Source organism: Apaloderma vittatum, unplaced genomic scaffold (assembly GCF_000703405.1).
Source record: "Apaloderma vittatum isolate BGI_N311 unplaced genomic scaffold, ASM70340v1 scaffold24687, whole genome shotgun sequence".
Taxonomy (NCBI): Eukaryota; Metazoa; Chordata; class Aves; order Trogoniformes; family Trogonidae; genus Apaloderma; species Apaloderma vittatum.
This window is the reverse complement of record NW_009727121.1, coordinates 2,171-22,792: the sequence shown is the minus strand read 5'-3', so window position 1 is coordinate 22,792 and position 20,622 is coordinate 2,171. Positions and strand designations below refer to the sequence as shown.

Here is a 20,622-nt window from a genome sequence, read left to right as displayed (position 1 = left end):
AATAAATAAATATATAAAATAAATAAAATGTTGCCTTTGGAATTTCTATAAATAAATTTAACTTTTTATTTTTATTTTTTTACTAAGAGGTCTTTGCTTTAAACTCAGTGGGGTGAGACCCAGAGAGCGATTAACTGAAAAGTCTCTTGCTTAAGTAAGACTGCACCCTCCATGCCTTTGTAAATGCAGCGTACACTTGAGCAGGCCACCAGCCAAAAATCCTGATGAATCAAAGTATGGCAGCTATGCTGATATATGACGAAGTACAACTGATCAAAAATTTAAAAGCGTGTCTATTCCCCAGCATGCATCAGGCCTTCCTCCTCCTCCTCCTCCCCTTGGCTCCTCTCTCTCGCGCTCTCACTCCCATTCATCCTCTCCCTTTCTCTCTCTCTCTCTCGCACTCACTCTCTCGCGCTCCCTCTCGTACTAAATCAAGCGAGTGGGCATAGGCTCTCCTCCAGGAGGACAAACCTTTAAGTGCAGAACAAAATCAGCATGTTCCATCCAAGCCTCCATCATACATTATGCATGCGACAAAGTTTGGCAACAGTGGAGCTGATGTGATGACACAGCTAATCAATAAGAACCCACCGCATGAAGCCTTTATAGTGGTTACTTTTTAAGGGCTCAAGTGAAGGAATTGTCTTTGTCAACTTTGGCTTAAAATATCCTTATATAGTTCCGGTACTTTCTCAGGGTCCACTGGTCTAGGTAAAAAATGTGTAAATTTTTGATGCCGTTTAGTCCTAGTCCCTTCTCTTGGAGTCCCATCTTTATTTAATGCAACGTAGTATCGTCTTCCAGTGTCCACGTGTTTATATAGATTTGATGAATATGTGTTATACCAGTTTTCTTCAAACTGCTCTCTGAATACACACTCCTGGGTTAATTTTTCCTATGGAAACAAAAGAAAAAGCATTAAGGAGATAGATAGCCATAAAAATCAGCTTTTTTTAAAAGAACTACTATTGTCACAGATTGAAACCAGTACCTCCATGCTCAATTTGCAAAATGAAATACGTCAATAGTCAATATTCTCAATTTTAGCTGAATAAAGTTGTATTGCTGGGTATTTCCTTAAGCAGTCACGATGGTGGACAACCCTATGTGAAGCAAAAATGGTTCTCCAGAAGCCTTATGGCCCAAATCGGAACAGCAACAACAAAACCAAAAGCAGGTATTTTAATTTGTGATCATTCTCAAGCAGCTCAAGAGATTGTTAATGGACTTACATAACTAATTGCTTCAAGAGTGAGTGCAGGCATTTGAACAAGCAAATATAAATAAAACTAAAAATGCTTTGCAAAGCTGTAATACAATTTAGGGCTTTAAAATCTCTAGATCCTTTCACTGCATGGACAACTCAGTGCATTACTTTAATTTAAAAAGATAATATTTACTGCCCTTTATTTAGTTTATTATTTGTATCACAGAACCACAACCCAAGAGAGCTTCAGGGAGAAGCACCAGCCTCATGTGCTGAGTTGAAGTCAGGCGAGAAAACCACTCCAGGTTTCCTTTACTAGGTCATGTCCTGACCCGCTGATGAGACCCACTGAAGACATCAGCCATTCACCAGATACCTCCTGCCTTCCAGTTCACCCACTCATTCAATCTGTGTGTCCATCCCTACATCCTCTGGTCTACACAGATGAGGTTTGCTTAAAAAGCAGCCACCTAATAACCAAATTCATTTTAGGAATGACTCAGAGAAGTCACTGAGCAAGAAGAGTGGTAAAAGGGTGGTGACCTCTAGTATGGGAAAGGCGATGGAAAACCGGGGAAAATAAGCCTGGAAATAGTCTTTTCTGCTGGCACAAAAAAAAAATATAATAATGATAATTTAATACATTTTTTTGTGACAAAAGTTCTCACTTAAATAGCACTTACATTGACCAAACTCAACTTCTATCTGAGGAGCAATTTCTAATTATTACAAAGCTCCATACAACACAGACTTCCATGCATATGATGTACAGACACTAAATCTTAAAGCAGTCCTTTCAGACAGAGAAGGGAAAACAGAGACCAAGGCCCAGATGCAGTAAAGCATTTAAGGTACCTAAGCCACAAATGCCTGCCTGAACACACCTAAGGATCCACACCTCAAGCCCCAGTGTCCCCAAGATGCTGCCATCCTTGGCTTAATCCAGGAGCTTCCCAAAACTCACCATCACGGAAGCTTGCAGCTTGCCCTGGAGCTGCAGGCACCTCTGGGGCCGCCTCTGCTGCTCAGGACTCCGCTCACAAATCCTTCCCAAAGTGATGTGCTTCAGCCTAGAGGTTTCACTGCCAACTTTGCAGAGCAAACATGCTGCTCCTGGGGGAGAGCTCTGCAGCCCAATATGGTTGAGGATCAGGGTCAAGTCTAGGGAGTGCTACGCATGTTACAGAAGCCACCCAGGAACCATCCCATACAGGGAGATCAAGCCCTGTAACAGTGGGGAGAGCACGCCAGCACCCCTCTGCACCCCTACGAACTGGGTACAGGGTTGCAAAGCCAGGGTCCTCCTCTGTGCCTAAAGGTTTGGGATTTGGATGTTTCTCCTCAATTCAACTTGTGGCAACTCCATGGCAAGAAAGGCGCAAGTAAACAGTTTTTGACTTCGCCTTTGATAGGCATTGGGAACCTCATCACCCCTCAGTAAGGACAAATTCCCAGCAGGACCAGGTTTCAGATGTTAAACATTTGAGTATTCACTGCAACAGAGGCCACATCCTCATGTGGACCCGGGGGGCTGCTGCTTACACAGTTGCAGGAGGAGGCTGTAGCAGAGAGGATGGCAGTCCCACCCCTCGCATGCTCTCCTGTGGTTTGACTGGGAGACTTCCCTCCCTGCAGGTCCAGCTGAGCAGCAAGTGTGAAAATGTGAGCACGTGCAAAGGTTGGTGGTATATATAATTTATTTCAGAGGCGTTGCCAAATACAACATTTTTAACAGGCTAAGTAGCCCAAACACAGCAACACTCTGTACTGGTTATAGGGAAAATAAGCACAAATCTATTAGTCTTAAATCCTTATCTATGGGCCAGATCCTGCAATCTCCTACTGATAAGTCCCTCTATGTCCTTTGACAGTGAGAAACTGCAGCAGCAATGAAAGTTACTGGACCTCAGCCACAGCTGAAACTTGCAGACATTACAAGAAACCTCTTGTGCAGCACTGATGCACAAACTGTTATAAAAACTGTTCAGGTGCTATAAGGATTGTCTTTAAGTACAGCTTTCATCAGTGTTTTATTTTGCATGAGGTTTAATATCATTTTGTTTGCTTTAAGGCAGAAGCAGATGCTGAGGAGTGTTATATGCTTGGCCTATAGGTCCATGGGGAAAGAGAAACTAATTCAAATTGTTTTGCTGCTCTCAGAAGGCAGTAGGATCACATGACAAGCACTGCAGAAGCACTCCCTGCTAAAAATAGCAACATTTTAGGAAGATATTTCAGTCCTGTCTTGAATTCATTAATTATTCACTTCATCTGCATTTTTTTAGCATCATCATAAATTTCTATCTTTGCAAGAACAGTACTTCCCCATGCCCTGAAGAAGAGATTTTAAAATAGCCTCTCTTTATCTGGCAGGTTTGATGGATCATGACAGTGCTGTGGTACACCTAACTAGCAGACCTTGAATAAGGGGGTTTGCATTGTACTGCATTCTGGATGAGTTCAGTGGATTTCAAACTTACAAATTTCAATCTTTATTTTACAATCTGCTTTTTTACTTTTCACCTTCTTACAACACAGCTACATCTCTTTTGTCCTTCATCAAAATTCTCAGATATTCATGTACAGACAGTAGGTATGAACTTGACAGAGCAATCAGGATGCGGGTTAAGATATTTAGGGACACTAACGATCACACTTTCAGAGAAGTGAAATAATTTCTTTGTAAATCCATCTAACCCTTTCCTTCTGGAACATTCTAGTTGTAGTCAGAGACCACTGGAGTAAATCAGTGTCAGTGACTTTGGATCAGGCCCTGTATATAACATGGGGACCAAAACCCCAGCATATCCTTCTTCCCATGCCCTGGGAGGTCCTTACAATAAGAGCTCAGCTAGTACCACAACAGACAGAAACCAATATCCACTAAGACAGTCATCTATGTGGAATCATGGAATCATGGCATCATTTAGTTTAAAAAAAAGCCTTTAAGATCAACTGCTAACCTAGCACTGCCAAGTCCACCACTAAACCATGTACTACCACACTGTCTAACACTAGCTTACACTAGCTTACATTCATGTTTTGAGCACACATGTCTTTATTCAAGCCAGAAACGAGCATAATACAAGGGTGAGGCTGGTCCATCCTGCCAACAAGCACCTTTTTGCCTCACTAACTTAGGATGGGAAAGTCTTGACGAAACCAGCTCTCCTGATCACAAGTGGTTTATATTTCCCCCTCTGGCTATAACTTCTAGAAAGTCGTTGTACATGTAGTCAAAAAGCACAATTTAGCCCTAGAATACAGCACTTTTCCATATTTTTATTCTAGCAACTGACGTCTCTATCATTTTTCCAGTGTTAGTATTTCCGTGCACCATACTTACTAGACATCTTTATCGAAGGCTGACATAAATACCAAACAGAGCAAACTGGAACAGCTATGGAAAGTAACCTGCATTCCAGTGAAAGGGGAGGCTGCCTCCCTTGATCAAATCATTTAATTCAGGCGCCAAATAAAGAGGTGACCTCAAAATTACATAAATCAGATGTTGCACCACACACCACATATTTTCTGTGAGGACTGTTCAGAGAGTATTCCACTACAAAGTGACTGATTCTCATTTTACTACACTTCCACACTTTAACTGTTATTTTTTAACCTGTTATTTAACTCTGAAATTTCAAATAATTGAATTGTGCAAAGATGCACATATCACAAGGGCAGAAATATGAGGCAGATTTAATTCAAACGTCTGATAATGTCTGGTCAGTGCTAGCGAGCCCAGAATCCCCTTCTCCTCCTATATGATCCATCATCTAACCAGGGAGAAAAATAACTGTATTATTTCCATGTAGATCGATTAAAAGTGAGATGGTAAATTGATGAACTACATAGTTACAGCCATCACAATGAAAGATTTGCCAGCTTGTTTAAAAATAGATATCCCTGTGCAGCAGCTAGTGGAAATAAGCAAAACACATGTATACTGCACAGAGAATGGTTTCATGACACCAAAGAATGGCAAGACATTTGTGCTGCTTAATAGTTGAACACACAGTACAGGGTCCTGTATAAAATGCATCTTTTTTTTTTCTTTTAAATAATCTTACAGATCTAAAACTCCCATTTCTTTTATAAACTGACAAAAAGAAACCTCTTCAGACCAGCATTCCTAAAATCACAAGAAAATACATTTCACATCTAGCAAACTATTCTGTTCTGTGCTATGTATAGTCTTCCCTTTCGCAAACTGCTACAGTGAATCAATAGAGACACTTCAGAAGAAAACACCTAATCCAGAAGTCCAAACAACTATTAACAAGTATATCTGATGCAGTCAGCACTTCCTACATACCTGCTGCACATTATCACTGTGTTAATCCACCCTGTCTTAATAAAATCATATTTAGATATACACTTTCCTAAGTAAGTTGATGCAAATCCTTCATTGTGGCCATATGATGTTAATAAAAACTGCATATGTAGTGAAGAGAAACAAACCCAAAAAAAGCCCCTATTCTCTTCCACAGTGGTTTTCTTTGCTGTTCTACCTACAGACGCATTTTCCATGCAGTTGGCCCTTCCCATGCCATAATGCAAACAGCCTCTAGAACATATCACACTCAGCTAATAATTAACACTCATCCAGAGCTGTCATAAATAAAGGTGTAGTTTAGCATTTGCTGTGGTGTTGTCTGATCTCCCATGCTAAGCCTGTTAGTCTCTGGCTGGGTGGACAACCTCCAGTCAGAGCGAGAAGCGAAATACAGGTGTCCGAGCATTGCCACTTCACTTTCCAAGCTAGACAGCAGTGCAGGTTGAGCCCTACACGTTGCATGTCTGACTTGGTCAATGTGACAGTTTTCTTCGAATAGTTTCTTCAATCAGTGCTTTTTTTCAGAATGTTTTGTTTAGTAATCTGACAGAATATGTTAAAGAAAAAAAGAATGCCTGCCAAAAGGACTAGCTGACTGGTTTTGGGGGTTTGTGTCAGGGCTTCTGCATGACACAGAAAGAGAGCAGGAATCCCTGCAAACCAGAGAGAGACCAAGCAAACAGCAAGGACTCAACGCTGCCACTCACATGCATTTCATATTTCATGGAACTTTTTAGAAAATGAGGGAAATGCAGCAAGCTATCCTGGCAAAACCATGGCTGGGCAATTGCATTCTCCCTACTTGAGTTCACCTTGTACTTTCACAGAGAGGGAGTATTCGTCATAGTTTGTCCTCCTAAACCTCTGGTTAATTTGTATAAAGTTTTTATTATACATAAATCTGCACTTACTAAAAAACAAAAAATGGTGTCTGCTCTGTATTGCTGCCATGAAGAAGTTAGGAGAGTGATTAAAGATTACTATCTTTCGTTCAAGAAGCTTGTAAATTTCCCTGGACCTGGCAGAACCTGGTCCCCTCGGGAGCGTTATCATCAGAAGCTGCTACACAGACAGACACAGACACCATGATGCTTCCACATCCCAGTGAAGGCAGGAGAAAAGCAGATCTTCCTCAGCAAAGCAAGTGGACTCTAGCATTAACAACAAAATCACAGGAGACCGTCCATGAAGCAGGAATTTCATTGTTTCTCCGCTTTGCCCCATTGCCCCTCTTTTCCCACCCCCTTGCTCTCAAGACCATCATGGACCTCCTTTGGAGGGACCACCAGACTGGGATCCAGCACTACGCTCTGCCAGGGTTTTTCACAGAGCTCTCCTGACATGAGCTGCAGGAGGATGAGATGCCAATTAGCCCTCCATCCATTTTTGCCACTGCCAAATCCACAGTTCTTGATTTTACTGATATCCACTCCTTTGAGACTTCAAGTTTGCAGCATCTGCAAGGCTTTAAGTATGCCCTCCCTGGACACGAAATCATTCTAGGAAGAGCAGCCCCACTGTGCGTGAGCTTGCACCTGCCAGCACAGGCTGCCCACCAGCAGCCATGCTTATGTGCATGAATGTTTGATTTAGATCTGCCCAGTCAAGTGCGTTAGACGAAAACTCATTTTCACCTAAATGCCCTGGGTGCAGTTCGTGCTGCTGTTGGAAATCATGACAAAGCTCCAGGGACCAGCCTCAAGCCATGTAACCTGTCACAGCACCATGTCTCTGGAAGCTGAAGAGCTTGTGCCGGGGCAAAATCAACTCCTAAAAACCAAACACAGAAGCAGGTGTGTTCCCCTCCCTTCTGCGCCAGCAGGACTGGGCGCACACTGTGCCATTTACTAGTCACACTTCTGACCTCTATTTTATTTTTGGCTTCCCTGGCACAATCAAGAACTGCAGTCATCAATGTTATCTAAGCATCTAATTCATAACGCTTGGCTGAACCTTTCCAAGAATCAGAAAGCAAGGTGGTGTGCAATCTGATCCGGGGGCCGGAGCCAATTTTTAAAGAAGACAGGAGAAAAGTTCCCGTCAGCTTAAATGGAACTTGGATCAGGCTTGCAATGATAAAAAGGCAACAAATATTTTAAGACACTAAAAGGACCATTTCAGGCAGGCTTAGATTTACCGAAAGCTGTAACTCGACCTACCCCAGCTCCCCACTCCACAAATTTTCTTCTATCAAAAATCAACATGTACGTCAAATAAGAGAATGTCCTACAGCTACACACGCACTCTTTAGCCTGAAGTACTAGTTAGGCTTTTAACCAAATAGAGATTTTTAATAAAACATGCTTTCCTTAAATACAACTAAGACAGCGCATAGCATCAAAGCGTTTCATTTATCCCTCTGTTTTGTGGTTCTCTAAGGACAAAATAACAAGTTAAAGGAAAAATAGCCCTCCTTCAGCAGAAAGTGCTACCTTTTACAGGAGCAGCTAAACTCACATGCTGAAAGACATTGTAAAGTGGGTGATTAAAAGTACTTAATCTGCATGAGTCTCTACACTCAGTGAATATCCCCTGAACTGGATTTATCCATCATCAGAGAAGCACCTTATCCTACAGCTACAAGGTGTCATCATAAAAAGAGAAAAAGAGCAGAATGCTCAGGGCCATTCAGAAAACATTTGCCACAGTGACCAAATTATTATAACACATATGTAGCGATAAAAATGCATGCTATGAAAGTACTTATGCTTTATTCTTTCAGCAAGATAATTTGGTCAAGGACTGATGAACAAATGCCTGTCTCTAAATTTTGGTATTAATTTTCTATAAAGCTAGGTACTAGCTCAGAGGACAGAGACATTACGGACCACATTGTCATTCTGGATGGTGGTCATCAAACCAAGCAAGCATCACAGGCTATCACATTTGGCACAGATCCAGTTCTCCTCGCTGAAATGCCAGACATCCACCGCTATCTTGGAAACCGATAAATTTTCCAGAGAGATTTTAAAATCAACAGTGTTTTGGTGGGCAGTGCAGCAAAGGACTGGTACTCTAAGATATTTACCCAGCAGGACTCAATTGCTTATTCAGTTTAAGCAGTTTAAAAATGGGGCCTTTTAATTTCCCAGCTTTGTTGGACACAAAGGAAGGCCAGAATTTCAAAGAGCTGCTGCTGAAGAAAAGATGTAACATTTGTCCTTTCAGACAGCAGTGCTGGCAAATATTTCTCATAAGCGGTCTCTCCAGAGATGACTCTTTGGACACTTCCCCATTTCTTTTCCCAGAGGCCATCCCACCATAAAGTCATGGATCTACATACATAATTTTTAGTATTTCACTTTTAGAGCACGACAAAAAATATTTCACTATGATTTCTCAGAAAACCCACCTATCTTTAGTGTTTCTATGTCCTGACTTAGGTTCTCAGTGATACAGTTGACAAGCCTTTGGGAAATGCTGGAGGAAATTGGGTGGCTCTGCTCCTCCATGAGCCCCCTACTCCTCACACAGGCACATCAGTGGACCTGTCTTTCAATGGGTCAAACTTTAGCCATGCAGTTAATTTCAGCTTTGATGAAAGAAGTTGTCAATCTGTCTGGGGAATTAAAAAATAATAGATATATAGTAACAGCTTCAACAGAACTGGTGATTGAAGAGCTCAAAGACCAGACAGTTGGCCTATGAGGTACCAGTAGCACACAGACCTTCCAAAGAATTCAGATTCTTGAAGTATGAAGTAAAAAAAATCCCTCATGATTTTGTTTAAGCTTTACAACATTTGTGTATTCCAAAATGATGTAAAGGATTTTCCTGAAGTCTTCCCCAATAAACCTCCTGTTCTGAGTCCAGATTATACACTAGATGCTGTCCTAACAAAGGCATCAACAAGGCAAATTCGCCCTTGCCATGTAAAAGCAATAAACATTTACATGTTAAAAGACTGTATTTAGATTAGTCTCTCACAGGCAGGAACTCTGTCTAGATTTAGGGGTTTTAAATGACGAATACAGTAGGGCTCTTATCTTGATCGGGATCTGCTGACACAATCATAAAATTAATTAGTGGTTTTACAGGAGCAGGTCCAATCTGATTCCATTGAAGTCAATGGCTTTTCAACTGTAATAGAATCAAGTCAAAAATTCTCCTGAGTCACAGTTGCCTCCATAACTGTGTTAAACTTGAAGAGTAAAGTTTAGCACATTAAAGATGCACAGCCTGAGCCAGACCTCAAAAGCACACAGCATCCACGCCAGAAGCCAAGTTTTTCCTCAGCAGCAGTCATGGAACACAAATATAAAATCTCATCTTCATATCAGAAGTAATGGCAGAGATCTTCCTTTATAAAAGGAATGAAAAAGAAAGCAAAGGAGTTTATAAAAGGGGGAAGAATTGATTTCCACTGTAGCAAGTTTTTTTCATTAAGCTTTTTGAATGCAACGGAAATGAATTGCATTACTGCACACCACCAAATCAGCCTCAGCATATTCAAACTGCAAAGAAACCTTAACCTAGACAAATTCCCTAATGAAGTCCCCACAGGGCAGACGTTTCTTACTCTGTCTTTGAAAATGATGAATGGTAAAGTGGGAAAGAGTGCCACATTCACATGCCACTGGCTCCTGAGTCAGAAACAGAGCACATCAGATCTTTGTCTGATGCAACGAATAATCCCCAAGCATATCTCAGTATGTCACTGCTGATGATGCTCTTTTAGCATGTCACTTCAATATAGTATTCTCAGATCAACTGACGATGCTGAACCTCTTCACACCTCCGCATCGTTAACGCAGCTAGCTCCAGAAACATGCAGGGCTGCAGCAGCTGGGGAGCTACACAGCTACAAAGAAGTGAATCTGAAGATACTCAAACTGAACATGCCCCATGCTTGCTCGCTGGGTAGGATACGGGTGTGCAATGTAATTATGTCATTTAACCCGCTGCTGCCAGCACAGTACTTAACCCCTCTCCCATCCCACACTGCAGCTGATTCCCCTGCTGAGCCCTAGTGCTTGCCCAAACAGGCAACAATCCAGTTCAGGGAGTTAAACCAGCAGAGAAGCAACCCTAAAGAAAAAGAAAGAAAAAAAAAGAAAGCTTTCTTCTCTGGCTTCAGATCCCTAAATTAGCCTCCTGACAGGTGAGATGAGGGTGCTGGTCTGGGAGCGAGGATGGCAGCAGAAACATGCAGCTGAAGAAGGGAACCAGAACTGCCCTTTCTGGAAAGGGGTTTCTGCACCTTGGCTGCCTCCTCAAGCAGCACCTCTAATCTCCTGGTTTTATAAAAGTACAACTTCCAGACATCTCTAATTAGGGGAAAGAAAATCACTAAATTAAGATTTGAGTATGATCTTGCTTTACCAAAGATTAGCTTTATACACATACACACACACATATATATATATATATGTATATATGTATGAGATATTCTAATACCTTTCTATCCTAGGCATGTAGTGATAATCCAAATTCACACAGAATTGTGTCCCGTTCTGGGCCCTTCAGTTTTTTTTTTGAAAGAGTCCAGTGCAGAGCCACAAAGCTGATGAAGGGAGTGGAATGTCTCCCTTACGAGGAAAGGTTGAAGGAGCTGGGGTGACCTCACTAATGTTTACAAATTTGTAAGGGGTGAGTGTCAGGAGGACGGAGCCAGGCTCTTCTTAGTGATAATCTAATGACAGGACAAGGGGCAATGGGCACAAGCTGGAACATAGGAGGTCCCACAAAAATATTAGGAAAAAGTTTTTCTTTACTGTGAGGGTGACAGAGCACTGGCAGAGGCTGCCCAGGGAGGGTATGGAGTCTCCTTCTCTGGAGACATTCAAAACCCACTTGGACACGTTCCTGTGTGACCTACTGTAGGTGATCCTGCTCTGGCAGGGGGGCTGGACTAGATGATCTTTTGAGGTCCCTTCCAACCCCTGACATTCTGTGATTCTGTAAATTGCAGACTAAGGTGTAAGGAGATCACTGAGGGAGTTTTGTCATATAAAATTATCCTCAGACCTAGTAACCATCTGGAATGAAGTCGTCTGTGGAAAATCACAGACCTGAGGAAGAGTGTAGTATCCATCCCATCAGACACTATTATCAGGTGTCCCTTTTTGGTCCCAGGTGTGAAATTCTGTGAAATTCTGATTGAGAAAACAGACTTAAGCCTTAGTTTAAAAAGAACTACAATAGCGGCAGTTTCTCACAGAGCTTTCTCCCGTAATGCCAGTGTTAAGCATACAGATTCACCTTTCAATTCTTCCTACACCAGTACCCACATCTCAAAAGACCTTTTTTTTTTTCTACAGAGTCCTTCATACCTTGCTGAGCAGGTTGCAGTTTCTGCTCTCATCCCCAACGCTGGTACCTGTGAGGAACACCATTTAACAGTACCCAGCTTTCAGCAAGGCTGCCCATCCAAATTCAGAAGAGAGGCTCTCTGCAAAGGTGAAGTAGATGAAGTTGTAGATAAATCTTCCCAAGAAGCTAAAGGTTCGGGGCTTTTGTCAGACCTAAGCCTTCCACAAAGAAAATGTCCACAATTACATAGCTGTTTCCTACTGTACAGTGCAGAGAGAAAGCATTTATGCTTCATCTCCCATTGCCCTGCAATAATTCCTCAGGCCAGCTCAAAATCTCACTTCCTCATGACCTGAAACTTCCTCATTAGCCATTCAAAGCTTTCTTGTGACCCATTTAAACTGATTCGTTCTTGTCCTCTATTTCAAGGACTTTTTTTCTCTCCTTGGTGTCAAATCTCAATGTATTTAGAGACATCAAGAGCGTACCCTCTCAGTTTCTATTCTGCAGGCTAAATAAGCCAAGATCTTTAAACTCTGTCATTTTACAGTCTTTTCATCCTTATGATCATCCCAATAAGCTCTTTCTGCAACTCTTTTGGTTTCAATTCACCTTCTTCAACACAAGTGACCCATTGCACTTTGCATTTAGACTGGAACCTACCCCTGCTGTACACAGCAGCACTCATGGAGCTCCCCCTGAGCCCCATGTGTAAATATTTTGGGCACTTTAGGTCACCAAGTCCCCTCTGTGAGGCTCCCTTCTGTGCTGAAAATACTTCCCAACTTTGCAACAATTTCAGTAACACACTACTACTTTTTTATTACAAGATGTTTAATGTCCCTAATAAAAACAGGGAATAAAAACAGCTCAAGGACCAATCCAAAAAAATTCCACTAGTATCTTCTCTCCAGTCTAATACTTTTCAACAGTCCCCATTGCTGTCTTCAATATTTTCACCATCTATCATCCAAGTCTTCTGCTAACACCCATTTTACCCATTGTAACAACTGCTCTCCTCTGTGGGTCACACCTAACACAGCCCTGCAGATGAGCATAACCATTTCTAGAAAAAGAAATTCTTACCAAAAATAAAATACTAGGCTTGCCAAAAACTATTTATCCAGCTTCAGTAAACTCCTCTTGCACATATTTACAGGTCCTCCTCTACTCTTTCATTCAGAAGAGTGTTCCTACATCCTGAGCACAACCCAAGTCAGCCTGATAGTCCTCCACCTTCCTAGGTCGTGCCCCCATCTGAAAACAAACCATGCAGCTGGAGATTCACAAACACTCGAGGCTGGCAAACACCTGCACTGCCTCGGAGAGAAGCAAAGCCTTCCTCGCCTGGGCTCAGACTCCCACCTACGCACCACATCTTGCAGTGACCTGGGGAGGGAACTGCTGTGGCTGAAGACAGCCCTTCTGCTCGGCCAGATTGTTTCCCAATTTCCTGCTTCAATTCACTAGGCAGCACAAGAAATGCTTGTGCCAGGAAAAGGGAGGAGAGGGATGGCTGGAGGGAAAACAGGCTTTTCCTTCAGCAGCCGTGTCAGCTGCCCCCACTCCCTTTGTTCACCACACTACAGGGAATCCCCCAGCCCCCTGTTACCACCCCAAGGATTCAGTCAGAAATACTAGCTAGCCCAGTTAGCAGCTATGTTCAGGCTGTGTTTCATTTACACTTCTGCTTGAATACATCATGTTTGTAAAAACTCCTCTCGCCTTCTCATTTATATAGCTTTAAAAGTTTTTGCCTTGTATTTCAGCGTACATTTCAGGGCCCCAGGCAGCTTTATTGCAGCAATTTCCATTTTATCCCTGTGCTACTGCACCTGTAGGATACATGCTTTTATGCAACCTGCCCATCTCCCATTCCTCGCAGACCCTCTGCAAGTGCCCACAGCCTATTAGTCTCTAAATCCCTCCTACCCTTGCTGGGATACCGTTTCCACAGAATTTCTGCATCTCTGACAACGTTTCAAGTTTCCTTCACTCTCAGAGCCATGAGCACCTTTTTGAAACAGTCCTCTTCAGATCTCAAAGTTTGCCTTTTCAAATTAGCTACAGGCCTGCTTCTTGCAACTCGTCTGCTTAAAACAGATTTACTCAAGAAGACACCAGTCCTTGTTACTGCTAGAAGACTCCAGTGGTTTTCTGATCACGAGAGTGACAGGTTTTCCAGAGCAAAGCTGCTTGTGCAGAAAGCCTGACCCCTTCTCACAACTTGGCTACGCCAGGAACTGACCTCTGCCTCTTCGCGTTGTATCACTTATCAAAAGGCACATTATTATTTTTACACAGAAGTAGAAGGGTGTTAAACCTGCTGCCGTAGCCATTACCCCTCCTGGGATATGATCACTCTCAGCCTAGAAGTCTGCACCTTCACTGAGGCATATTGCATTTAATTCTCCCTCCAAAAATTGTTGTGAGCTACAACCATCCTGTTTCCAGGCTCATTTCAGCCACAGGCACCTCCATGTACACCGATGAACAGATAATCCAGATTATTTTAAAAAAAAAATAATCCCCACTCAAACAACAACAATCTGAAGCATATAGAATTCCTTTAGATTGGAGGTGTTTAACAGAAACGTGTGATTGATGCTGCAGGGAAATTTATTTACTTATCTTATTCTTAGATATTTGTAGTGGCCATATACTTGGCTCTAACGCTGCTCCTAACATGCACCTTCAACTTGTTTTTCTCCTCTTGTTGTTTCTGTGCACCTTGACCTACCATTTGAATGGCTGAACAATTCCTTTCCCTTATTTGCATGGGAAGGCAAAAGATATTTTTAGAATGCAGCAAAACAAATCCTTACCTACATCAAGCAATTTTCAGTAAACTATGGAAAATTGTCCCTTTTTTTGTCAAAAAAAAAATATTCTGTTTACCTGTCTTTGTAGGTGCATAGTCCTTGCAGGACTGTGGGGACCCAAACGAAAACACAAAGCACCACAGGTGCAGCCCTGATGGGACAATAAAGAGGCATATCGTCACCTCCCCATATACGCACTAGGAAAACACGTTTTTTCAAGGACAGTTCTCTCTCTCCCTCTCTCTTCTCTTCCTCCACCCTCTCTCCAGCAGTTTTAAGAGCAAAAGGCAGGTTTACTGTCCCAGAGACATTGGTACAAACAAGTTTTCACTTAGTTTTTGAAGGACAACAGTTTATTATCCTGTAATAAGCAGTCCCAAATCTCACTTTGCTATACACACCCTGTATGTCTGAAACACAGAGGAACCTCCCTCCCTGGCTCCGGATCTGGGCTCTTTGGCTCTGTCCCAGCTGCCCTGTGGGCACATGAAGCCTCTCTCTCCCTAGCCTCCCTCCCATCTCCTTCCCAGCACTCCTGGTCCTTTCCCCCATCCCCAACAACTCTATCATCTCCCTTCCTTACTTCCACCTCTCCCCTGCACAGCTCCCCTTGCAGCTGCTTCAAATCTTCCAACTCCCAATTTTCCTCCTAAGCATCCAACCTGAGCTGCCTTTTGCCACCTGCCAAGGACACAAGGAGCAATGGAGACATCATAGAATGGTTTGGGTTGGGTGGGACCTTTAAAGGTCATCTAGTTCAATCCCCTGGCAATGAGTAGGGATATCTTCAATTGGATCAAGTTGCTCAAAGCCCCGTCCAGCCTGACCTTGGATATTTCATGGGGTGGGGCATCTGCAATCTCTCTAAGCAACCGGCCTCAGGGTTCCACAGCCTTCATCTAAAAAATTTCTTCCTTATATCTAGTCTAAGAAGAGAAGTGAGGCAGGTCCATGTCCATGGGAGATTGGCAGGGCAGGGATGCCAGCAGTGGGATGTTGTTCGGCTCTCTACTACCGAGAGCCTGAGACAGCAAAAGCAAATGAGGTGAGGGCGACCCATGGTCCTGCTATGTTCAAGGTAGCACAGGACTGCCTCAGGGAGCAGCCTGCCGTGTGAACCATGGGCACCCCATGGTATGGGTGCTCAGCACTGCTGGCCATGTAGGTGCCAACTGTTGATATTCCCAAGGGCAGCAGTGCAGGGCAGTGAGAGGTGGGAACAGCCCATGAAGGCACGAAGGTCATGGGACTGATCAGAAAGACCTCCCTCACTCCATGGCATGGCACCAAGGAGCACAGCTAAGACACATTTGCTAACATTCTTGCCAGCGGTGTTGGCAAGAGTGATTTGGCATTCAGGAAGGAAAAAGGTCTTCATGTCTCATCTTAACACCCTTCAGGTCCTATTCAGGTCCTAGTTTGGATTTTTCCTCCTCTTGAGTGACAAGCACAGTAGCTGTTGTGAAACATGATGAGTCATAGCTGCAGGCTGCAAGGGGAAGGCGAGGTAAAGGGAGAGCAGGAACAGGAGTGAGATGGGAGGGAAAGCTGCTGTCATTAACCAGCCACCAAGTCATCGCCATGCAGCTACCACTGGCTTCTCTGCAGTACCACATACACATATCTCCACCTTTCCCTGGCTAAATCCATGGGATGAGGAGGAACTTGAGAAGAGGCAGCATATGTTCTATGTTGCTGCCCAAGAGTAGCATCAGGATCACTGTGCTCTTTAACCAGAACATGCAGTGGGAACTTCCTCTGTAAGGATGGCCAGTTGGGAAGAGTTTGTCAGGCAACTAATCTAGGAGAAAAGTATCATTTTGAGAAGGTCAAGAGGAACATGTCTGGAACAAGATATGCTGAAACTGCCTTTACTGTTGCCTTTTATGAAAATTGGCAGTGAACACCCATCCTGGCTGCTCTGCTTTGCCATATGTCCCATCTCCAGTGGCACCACAAATATGCTGGGAAAAATCTTCCTGTGCCAAATGTTTCAAACACAAATATAGAAGAATAGAATTTAGGCTGCTGATTTGATTCACACATAATATATTTTTCATGCAGTAATTTGAATAGAAATATGATAGTGTCATAGACATGGGTATCTATTCCAGCAGTGTGAAGTGCTGCAGTAACAGACCTGCAGAAACACACTTGCTTAAATCCATAATGCTGATGTAGATCAATGCCAGGTATTTCTTAGATTGCTATTCAGTTGTTCATGGGAAACACATTTACAGCTTCATAAGTGTATCTGCTCCATGATGAAGCTGGTGCTGTTCACAGCCCTTGGTGAAGAAACTAAAACAGAGGGACCCACATTCCAGCACAGGCAGCACAAGGACAACTTGCAGGTGCTACAGAACAGCTCAGCTTGAGTCACCACTCCAGTTAATTCAGATGAAAAACTTGAACCTGACTCTACCGTGTAACAGTCTCAAAACTAATTCCTGCTTAACTGATCTTTTCTTTTGCCAGAAAGATAAGTCTGTGCTGGATTGCACCTTACTTCTGGATCAAACCACAATATTTGTTCACATCAGAGAACTTCATTTTCAATTAATTGCACTTTTTTTTTTTGACCAAGACTAAAAGCAAAACACTGTCACTTAAAAATGTCCAGCCAATTCTACATAAAAATCTGATCTGAGGCCTGCTTATCTCAGTGTTTCTACGAGAGTTGACAGTTGCTGAAATATAGGCACTAGGATTGCTAGTGTTGACACGGCTTTAAAGCATCATCACACTGAGTAGCCATTAGAGGTTATATTTCATTGGAAGTAATGTAATTCAATTACCATCACTCTTTAGGATGTCTCATCTCTGCAAGCTGACAGTAAGCCATACCATCCATCAGATTTTAACCTGAACTTTGCATTCTGGCCCTACAGATTGCCAGTTCTCCATTATGAATGGCTTCATATTTTTAGTGTCATTTCTTACGGAAAAGAGGTTATCCAATTATATGGTACATTCATCTGCCTTGTCCGTTCTTCCTTAGCTTTTCAACTAGTTTCAATCAGGAGACAAAGGTCTTCAAGAAAATTAAGTTACTATCAGTTTTGTGACTAATCAGAGGCAGGGTAAAGAAGAGAAATCATTTGCATGTCCCACTTGGGAGTGGTGAGCTATGTAATCCCTGCAAACTGACAGTCCAGTGAGTGTGGACAGCTAATACAGTCTTTCTCTCCATGCAAGAAACACAAAAGGCTGCAGGGACAGAAGGTCAGGGAGACCCATGTTTTGGACTGAGAGACACAAACCCCTAGGAGAGCAGGCTCCTTTAGAACTGCTATTCATAGAACAATTGTTTTATTAACGCTGTGAGCTTAGTAATTTACAAATAATTTCTCATGCATATTTCTTCAGCAAAGAATATTTTGAGTAATTTGCTCTGACAGTCAAACATATTGCAAGCACAAAATATACATTGCACAGAAAAGTGATCTAACATTTGCTTTCCCAAGCCTATGCGTTTAAGCTCTATCAATAACCACATTTTCTTTTTCTGAATATCTGAAGTGTAGAGCAACTGATTCACTATGTTTATTTGTTTAAATAATTATTCTTACTGATTATTATCAACATTACTGATTCATATTACTGTTGCTGTTCTGCCTTTTAGCTGCCTAACTGAACCATAAAGGTACTCATGACTTCACTAGCTCTTTATCCCATTCATCAGCTGCACAAGGTTTTCAACTTCTGACAGCTTACTAACATGTTTACATCTGTCATTGCACCCATTCTCCTTCTCTCTTCCTCTCCATACTTCCAACCTTTTCCTCCTCCATAACACCATTTCTGCTAAATCCCTTTACTTCGGCCTTTCCCTCTCATTGGTTCTCACTATCTCTATATCTCCTCTTCCCCAAAGTCACACATTCTCCATTCCAGCCTTGCCCCTCATTCTACCACCTCTTTTTCTGCCATGATCTGTACCATCTGGCTACCTCATCTAGCCTGCTCTTCACTCAGAAGACAGTCTTCTTCCCCTCTCTACCTTCCCTCTCTCACGCAAAATATTATTAGAAAAGCACCAGTGAACCTGGACACCTCTCCAAAAATTCCTCTTCTGGACCTTCCTGGTCTTGCTTCCTCCACATTCCTCCATGGATCATGTATATGGAAGCTGGACTTCCCTCTTACTCCTTACTCCTCACTGCCCACTCATCACCATCTTTTCATATTTTCTCCCAATTTCACTCCTGTTCCACTCAGTTCCCTCCCCACTCTCTTTCCAGTTACTCTTACTCCCGTCTGACACAGGTACCTTCAGCTATACTCAAAGCCACTCTCTATAACTCCTTTCTGCATGCCTCTCTGATACGTTTACATTATCAGTCAACCACTGTCACCTTCTCCTCTGTGCTTCTAATGAACCCCAGTGAATACGCAGCCTCTCTTTACTTCAGACATTTGCTTACCCTTCACCTGCCATTCTCTTCCTCAAATGCAACTGCCTCTCTAATCTTCGCGAATTTTGAAGGTTGATGCTTCAGTGCCAGAAGAGTTTGCCTTTTAGTATTTCAGATTCCCCCTGCTCAGTTTCAGATTCCCCCACAATCTACCCAGGGTGTAAACCCCAGTGTACATCAAATGTCTCAAGTATTCCCAGGTAAAGGTCACACTGTGCACGCATGCACGCACACACACACCCCTCTTCTGCAAAACAGCCCATGTTGCTGAGAACAGTCACCCATTAGCTGCAGGTAGCCTGGTTTGCCAGCCTAACTCTCAAGTCTGAAATAGCAAGTTTTAGCCTTTCTTCACACCCGTTGCTCACTCCTGCTGCCATCCCTCAGAGAGCACCAATTGAACTTTCAGGACAAGACCACCAAGCCACTTGCCCTCGTTCCTATACTTTTTATAACTTTTATCCAGTCCTATTTCTCATTTTCTGAACCACACACGTCACCCTTTACCTCCTCCTCTCTTTTGTCGATTCCTAGAAAGCTCTCTGCCTACGCACAAAAGGCAGCGATTTTGCCTCAGTTTATCTCTTCTGAAAGGACATGTTTACAAATCTTAAAGTATATCCTTTAGTCTTCAGTGACTTGCTCTAGCCATCAGTCTCTATTGCTTGCACCTAAATTATCACCTGTTTGCATTATTGCTCGTTCCTGACTTTTGTCACCTTCCTCTCCCATGCTCCTTATACCACCCACAGGGTCTTGTTTCATATTAGACAGTGAGACAGCTAAAGCAGAAACAGTGCTCACACAGCACCTAGTGCAACAGGGTAGGAGCTAGCAAGTATTTTTCCCACGGAATGTAAGGATCACGACTGCCCAAGGCTAGTGGGAACTTACCGAGCCGTACAGTTCCCCTTTCTCATTCATTCCAAGGTAGAGTCCACTGTCGACTCCTCGGATGCTGACCAAGCCCACTGCTATACTGATAAATTCCAGTATACCTATAAAATGCAGGGGAAAAAAAAACAAACAATGTACATATTGTTTACACTGCAAGATTTTGCTTCCAGATGTGACTGATCTCTGAGCAACATGCAGCCATTTTCAAAGGCATTTTCCCATTTTCAGAGTTGTTTGGAGGAAAATGAGGAATAATTAATATACCTCAAAGTACGATATTTGAAGTCCTTTGAGTCTCTGCTAGAATAATGCATTGGGGACAGCCTTAATGTATCAAATTAAAAGTATCAATCTTTCCCATCATTTCTAAGCACAGATCCAAATCTCAGTCGTATTTTGATTTGCACAACAAATAATACATTCAAAGAAATAAAAGGCCCGAGTTTCCAGATTGCCAAAATTAGCAGTATTAAAGAACCTATGAAATTTGTCTTGCAAAATAAATTCTGAAAGAATACATTTGAAACAGAATTGTGAGATTAAAACGATGTTACACATGGAACCAAAAGATCTACTTCCATGCATCAATGAATATGGGGAAAGATTTACTCACAGTATGATCCTTCCAGAGGCTTGAGAAATTAAAATCCTTAGTATAGTCCAGAGTCTCACACATTACTGTCT

The 20,622-nt window shown here is 42.6% G+C and overlaps 1 protein-coding gene across 1 annotated transcript; it reads right to left on the bottom strand.

Annotated features, from left to right (window-relative positions):
- Positions 1–42: 42 nt before the first annotated feature.
- Positions 43–20,039, bottom strand: FGF9 (fibroblast growth factor 9; the record flags this gene model as incomplete). The annotated part of the gene is made up of 2 exons (XM_009873574.1): positions 43–898; positions 19,936–20,039. Coding segments are annotated over 2 exons (350 nt in total), but the record flags the coding sequence as incomplete, so codon positions are not given.
- Positions 20,040–20,622: the final 583 nt, after the last annotated feature.